Source organism: Mycetomoellerius zeteki, unplaced genomic scaffold, assembly GCF_001594055.1.
Source record: "Mycetomoellerius zeteki isolate Tzet28-1 unplaced genomic scaffold, Tzet1.0 scaffold323, whole genome shotgun sequence".
Lineage (NCBI taxonomy): Eukaryota > Metazoa > Arthropoda > Insecta > Hymenoptera > Formicidae > Mycetomoellerius > Mycetomoellerius zeteki.
In genome coordinates, this window is record NW_017257309.1 from 114,017 (window position 1) to 120,804 (window position 6,788).

General features: G+C 35.5%; 2 protein-coding genes across 3 annotated transcripts; both read left to right on the plus strand.

The window, feature by feature from the left end:
* Nucleotides 1-1,312, plus strand: LOC108725052 (uncharacterized). Of its 2 annotated transcripts, none has more exons than XM_018451825.1 (3): nt 1-44; nt 154-291; nt 905-1,312. In XM_018451825.1, exons 2-3 carry the CDS (start codon nt 205-207, stop codon nt 1,253-1,255), a joined length of 438 nt encoding a protein of 145 aa, XP_018307327.1. In that variant the 5' UTR covers nt 1-44; nt 154-204; the 3' UTR covers nt 1,256-1,312. The 2 variants fall into 2 exon arrangements, with proteins under 2 accessions (XP_018307327.1, XP_018307328.1); XM_018451826.1 differs by having other exon boundaries at nt 33-48.
* Nucleotides 1,313-5,299: 3,987 nt separating this feature from the next.
* Nucleotides 5,300-6,779, plus strand: LOC108725049 (uncharacterized). The gene has a single exon (XM_018451821.1). It carries the CDS (start codon nt 5,310-5,312, stop codon nt 6,627-6,629), a length of 1,320 nt encoding a protein of 439 aa, XP_018307323.1. The 5' UTR covers nt 5,300-5,309; the 3' UTR covers nt 6,630-6,779.
* The last annotated feature ends 9 nt before the right edge of the window (nt 6,780-6,788 follow it).

The window sequence follows — 6,788 nt, forward strand, 5'->3', positions numbered from 1 at the left end:
AATTCGTCTTTGCAATTCTGGGTTAGTTTCTGTTTCCGATTGCGGTTTGTATGCGTTTTGCCAAATTTCGCCGCATCTCGCGTTGTTTCGTTAATGCTTCGCGTTTATTTTGCAAAAAGTCGATATCATGTTTAAAATTGATTATTTATGTAGAGCCGTTTCGCAAATATATCTTGAGTGTAAATTGTCAGCGGATGTTGAAGTATGTATCGCATCGAGTTCATTACGCCATGGATTCGTATGAGGAGGCAGGAAGTTAACATACGAAACGAGATGAAACGTTTAAAAGTCGTAAGTTTATCACTTTAATTATTCTCGTCGTTATAATTTTTCCCTAATATTTTTACGAGGTATTATTATGGCACCACAATGTTGTAAGGAATAACAAACCTTAATTTGTATTTGTATAGACAATGGAGACTATCCAGTTTTTGAGAAATCTTAGAAAAAGTTTGATTTGGTATTCTATTTCTATTATATAAAAAATAATATAGGATTTATATATTGTACATACATATACATATATATATATACACTCTCTAAATCTCATGGAGTGAAACCTCACTCGAAGAGACTGAAAATTGAGTCAGTCTTGAAATACTATCACTCTTGTTCAAGAGTGCCAGATTTACTCTTTTTAGAGTAAGATTTATTCTTTTGGAATGAGATCCAAAGGAATGAAATCCCAATCTCTTTTTTTGGAGTATAATACCAGGGTAGATGAAACTTCACTCCAAAAAAAGGGATTGAGATATTACTCTTTTGGAGTGAATCGTACGGTATATACTAAAATCATTATTTCAGAAAAACAGTTATTTAAAACTCTATAAATGGTAAATAGAAATCTTTGGAAATGAAAATAATAAATAATGAATATTGGCAAGACGATTAAATTAATAATAAGGTAGAACCATCGACTGAGCGATACTCGACGACATACTTTGATAATCGTAAGCGGGAGAAGAGAATTACTGACACAAGACTGGCGTATGATCGTTTGCACGACGTAACTCCCTTCGATCCGAGTAAACCGCGATGTGATCGCACGAAGCCGCATTTCATTTGGGCGGAGATACATGAGGAGAACAAACGTCACGTTGTGCCAATGACTGCTAATCACTGGTACGGTCGACCGAATAGAGTCCAAATCGATTATCCCGACATGAGATTTGCTCGATCGAGCAAAACCAGAGATTTCTACAGTCGGAATCATCTCATCTTGATTCTTGATAGAGCAGAACGAGAAACTTTCTAAGTTGAATACCTTCCTTGCTTCACGAAACGTTAAGCGAAATCTGTAATCTGCATATTTTTATTTTAAGACGAAATACAGCTCTGAAAAAAAGAGATATAAAAAAATTAAATTAAAAAATTAAAATTAACTGAAATTTATAGTAAATAAAAAAAACTTTCTCTACTCCGTTCAATATTCTTGTTGACTTTTTTTTTGCTGTCGTTCATGTAGTTATTAAACGAATAATCTCTAATTGAAATTATCCGGATAATTGCGATGTTACGATTGACTACTTATTCCTCGTTGTTGGATTTTGATGAAAAAGTCTATTTTATGGAATTTTATCGCTTGAAGTTTTGATCGTGCTTAATTGAAATTAGAACAAATTTCGATAAATGACGTTTGACACATACAACAGAATACGCTAACACAATTGCCAATTAATATTAGCGTGCTGTGTTGTGTTTTCAAACATTGGCTAAACGTATAACAATATTGACAATGTATAGGATTTGTCCGGAACCAGAACAGGTAAAATGAAAGTATGGTGCCGTAAACCCGCACCCGATTTACGAACGACGCATGGCGCTTTTGATTAATGAATTATTTTTGTTGCAGCATGATAAATATTTTTTTAGCTCAACGAGGAAATCGTGTAACATTTATATTATTTGAAATGAATTTAAATCGAGTTTTTTTTAAATCTTTTGGAAATTTGCATGAAAATTTAAAAGAAACATTTTCCGATTTATGTATCTTTTCATAGCATTGATAATCTATCTAATTGTCATGCAATTTATTATTGCTATATTTTACTTTACATTTAAAAGTTTAATATTATACAATACGAGAGATTCAGTTATTTTTGGTATGTATATCATATGTATTTCAAAAATATTTTTATTTTTAAAGCAAAGACTTTTAGCCTTTGAGGTTTTTTATTTTTTTTATGAACTCCCTCTTCCTCTCTCTATCTATCTTTCTCTATTATTGTCTCTATTTATATACTGACAGTGTACAGAGTTCACTGTCAGGCTTTATTTCTCGGATAGATTAATGAAAAGGCTTCTACATGTACGTATATAAAAGTGAAGTATAGATTGTCATAATGTCGCTTTTAAAATTAAATGGTACGCATCGATCGACTAGTTCATAAGTTCGATGCCTTTAAAGATATCTTATATTCGCAATTTTTTTTCAAGCACCACCAGAGATTCTTTTGTGCATCTTCATATTTACGAATATTTTATGTTTACATTCGATATTGATAACTAATATGAAAATATTACGCGTTAACAATCCGTAATGATCTTTACATCTTGAATTACTTCTTGTAGCCTTAATAGCAGTTTAAAATTTCGAAGTATTTTTTTATATTTAATCGAAACACAGTTGGATTTCATATTTTTCAAAGCGTGAACGTCTCTTGCATCCCTAGGCATTTCTGTTTTCTTTGTCGTATGGCATCGCGGAAGTGAGGTTGATACCGGGATTGCTTTACTTCCGAATACTCAAAAGGAAATGTCACGGAGAAAAAGAGAGCGAAAGAGAAAGATGGGGATAGTGCACGTATACAGACATGTATACATTTCCGCCCTCGGCTCGCAACTCGACATCGAGTTTCATACGAAATGTCGCGAGATCCTTGAAACTCAAGACTTGGAAAGTGCCGACTTCAGCCGGCGATGTTTGCCAGAAAGAAATTTTTCTTTACTGCCGTTTATACACATCATGGGAGTAACGTAGGATTTAACGTTGCACTTTCCATGTGATACGTTAACGATTATCGTAGCTTTCGATGTGCTTAAACGTTAGATATTGAAGACATAACGTACCACCTGGCATCGCTTCGTTGCAACGGTAAGTCAGTTATCTGGTCCTTGCATATTTTAAAACAAACGTTTCTTGGACAGCGTGATTATATGTTCGTGTACAAAAAAAGACGATGTGAAGGACGTGCAATCGAATAAATAATAGACAGTAGCATCATTAGATCGATGTAAGGCTCGCGGGACTTTGTCTAGACGGAGGTATAATCGAAGGCAACATGAGTATTAAATTTATGATCAAATGCAGAGCTTGGCATATTGATATACGTTTCTCATGAAAGCGAATTTTACAATAGAACAATTTGGAAAAAATACAATTTGGGTTTTTTGAGAAGCAAGTTTACTGTGCAAAGTGAACCATTTAGTATTGAAAAGATAGAAGAAATGAGAGGAGGCTACATCTACGAATTGCTAATAACTACTGAAGACTGCAAATTTATGTGCATTAATGGGCGTCGACATTACTTCTACTGTAGATAGTTAAATCATTAGAAATACGAGCAATGTGACATCTGTTCGCAAATCGTTGTTTATTTCCGACTCGTTAATTAAAAGTCTAATTAGTACCACGTCAATTAATGAGAATTCCACTTTTGCTGGGCTCTACATGGCCGTTCGTGCAGAAAAAGGAAAATGTTGACGACGTTTTCGCGGCACTGCGTGACGACCAGCAATTAGAGACTTCTCGTGACCTCTTTTTTGTCATTATTTATTTATGTACGGTGTAATGTACAATTTTTCGAGAAATAGAGACTCGTCGAAACGAATTTAATCTCTTCAAACGTTAAAATCATAATATTTTAAGAAAGTCATATTTTGGAATTTTTTGGAATACGTATTCTCGTTATTAAAACACTTTTTTAAAATATTAGGAAAAAATTATATTTCTTTATAATATATAAAAATATTTTACTAATAATAATATAATATTTAAAAATATAACTAAAATTTACTCTTTGTCACAGTAAAATTAAGGACGCTTCAATTTTATAACAGGCGAAAACCATAAGCTACGATAAAAACTTTATCAAAAATAAATTTAAATGATTTCTCTATCGTATACATTGATATTAGCGAGCTCGTCCCTGTTCCTAGCTTCAGGACGCAGTTAATCGAATTACCTTTGGTACCGTAAAGTAACGAAGCCGAAAGGGTTATATAGTGTGACCCCATTAATAGTTGCTTCCGAGAAGTTAGATACATTCATAGTAAGGGCGAATAAATTTTGGCGGTTACGAGGCTCGTGAAGTTTCTCCGAATTGTTTTATAGCACCCGATGGACTTTAATGATTTCTCTGTCTAGCCCATTATACTTACATATCCTCTCATTCCTTTCTCCTTCAGTCACGTGTAACAATCACGCGTAAGTATTTGCCAAACGTTTATACGCGGCGATGAAATCGATCCGCACATAATTTTATTAAGCGGTGTACTTTAGTGGGTTGTGTAACACATGTAATTAACGTTAACGGATCTATTTTCCCCGAACCTCTGTTTAGCTGGCGCATCGTTGACGTTAATTGATGGTCGTGCAAGTTTCGTGCAGATTAATTGTTAACAATAATATACGCGCAACATGTAATAATCTAAAGTTACATTTTCGATATTTCGACGGTAGTGAACTATAATCTAATGTTTGTTATTCGATGAGTCGATTGTAACCGCAATATACAATATCCCTCTGTATAATTCTAAATTCACATATTTCCGCAAAATACACAAATTGATAATTATCGTAGCAACTATTCATCATAAGGCCATATATACCTAAGATAAATACTGTAAACCAAGTATTCGAGCTTCATCCCGTAACATTTTTCTCGACTCGACTGCGGTGACGTCAGTAAATTTCTGGTTTGTAGACACGTTATCGGGATATAAAAGCTTTTTTTTTTGCTTGTAACAACATATATCGTGAACTTTGTTTCCTCGTTACTAAAGTATGTCGGACGGATTTACAGTGTGTCATAAATTATATCAATGCACATAAATTATATCAATCTGCTTGAGATATTCGCATCTCACTACGTCAACTGTCGTTTGCCGGAGCTGTCTAGTTGCTTTATAATTTATAAACTTTTGTACGAAGATTATAGTATGTGTTAAATATTTGCAGAAATATATTTTTTGCTAAATTTATCAGAACAACTTTTATTTTTTCTTACGATCATGTGAGAGTTGAGTGCGATATAAATTCGGTGTACAATCGTCGATGTTGCTTACTAGATTAGACAAGTGGATACGATATGGCGGCGATAAATGTCGACAAGACATGCTCCGTATTACCGATTTCTCCGCAGGATCGTCGGAAAACATCTCTTTTGACCGATTCTGACATCAATAAAATATTGGAACGCAAATTCGGTAGAGGTAATTTTCGACTTGTCGATTGGAGGTTGGAGCTTCTTAACAAAACGGAAGGTTTCCTCGGCCAATATCATCATCTTCGTATTATGGCGCGAATCGATGGCAAGACGAAAAGTTTGCAGTTCTTCGCCAAAACTCCACCGCCGACCCATAGCCCGCAGTTCGAATTTTTGCAACGGTTTGACACGTTTAACAAAGAGATCACCTTTTATACGGATTTGGTGCGACGTATGGGTACGAGTGGATCTCCAAAGTGGATGGTAGAGTGTTACTTTTGGAAACGAAACGTCATCATCGTTTTAGAAGATGCGTCGATAGATGGTTACGCTACGCTGAACAAATACGTACCGTACGACAAAGAACATTGCATTTGGACACTGAGAACTCTTTCAAGGCTTCACTCGAGGTCTCTGCTACTGGACGAGAGACTTTGTCGAGAGAGCGGTCGGACCATCTTCGATCTTTACGGACAACTTTTGAACGACGTACTCTTTGTCGATGGGGACGATAGATCGGAAAGGACCCTTATGTCTGGTCTCACGGGCACCTATACTATGATCGATCTCGTTGAAGAATTTGATGATAAAGAGAAGATTGCTGTTAAGCGTCAAATTACTGAATGGGCTCGAAAAATTTCACAATTATTGGCACCATCGAAGGAACATAGAAATGTCATTTGTCATCGCGACATTTGGGCAACCAATATAATGTTCCGACACGATCTGGCCGGCAATATAAACGGCTGTTATCTAATAGATTGGCAATTTTTTTGTTATTGTCCTCCGGCTATCGATTTTGCGTGCTGCCTGTATCTAACCACTGATCGAAGTACCAGAGATCGTCATTTCGATTTCTTCGCTAAAGTTTATTACGATTCATTGGTTCAGAGTTTAGTGGAAGAAGGTCTCGATGTGACGAATTATCTCTCCTGGACGGCATTCGAGAAGAGTTACACAGAGGCACGAAACATAGCACTTGTTTATGCTGTGCTCAATTTGCAAGTAATGTTACTAACCAGTGAAATAACCGTGAATTATTTCTGCAATTCGACCGAAAAACTTGAAGAAGTTTTGTATGGGGATGGACGAGCGGAACTCGTGCGCCATCAATGCGAGAAGGAACCGGCATATAAGATGCGTATATTTGAGATTATACATGAAATCAAAGATCGTCTGCCAGAACACCCGCCCAATCTGTAATTTTTATATGTATAATTTTTAATCATGAGATATGGTATACTTAGAAATGTATTAATATCTTCTTTACGAAAAAAGATAAAATTCATTGTGATCAAAGATTGAAATTGTGCCAGATACGAAACTATCAATACAACCAGGCCTGACGAGAGGGGGGGGGGG

What these genes read in the sequence shown, in the direction of transcription:
- LOC108725052 (XM_018451825.1), top strand. Translation starts at nt 205, where the DNA reads ATGTATCGCATCGAGTTCATTACGCCATGGATTCGTATGAGGAGGCAG. An exon ending in AGATGAAACGTTTAAAAGTC is followed by an intron (nt 292 to 904) that starts GTAAGTTTATCA and finishes ATTAATAATAAG; the next exon opens with GTAGAACCATCGACTGAGCG.
- LOC108725049 (XM_018451821.1), top strand. Translation starts at nt 5,310, where the DNA reads ATGGCGGCGATAAATGTCGACAAGACATGCTCCGTATTACCGATTTCT.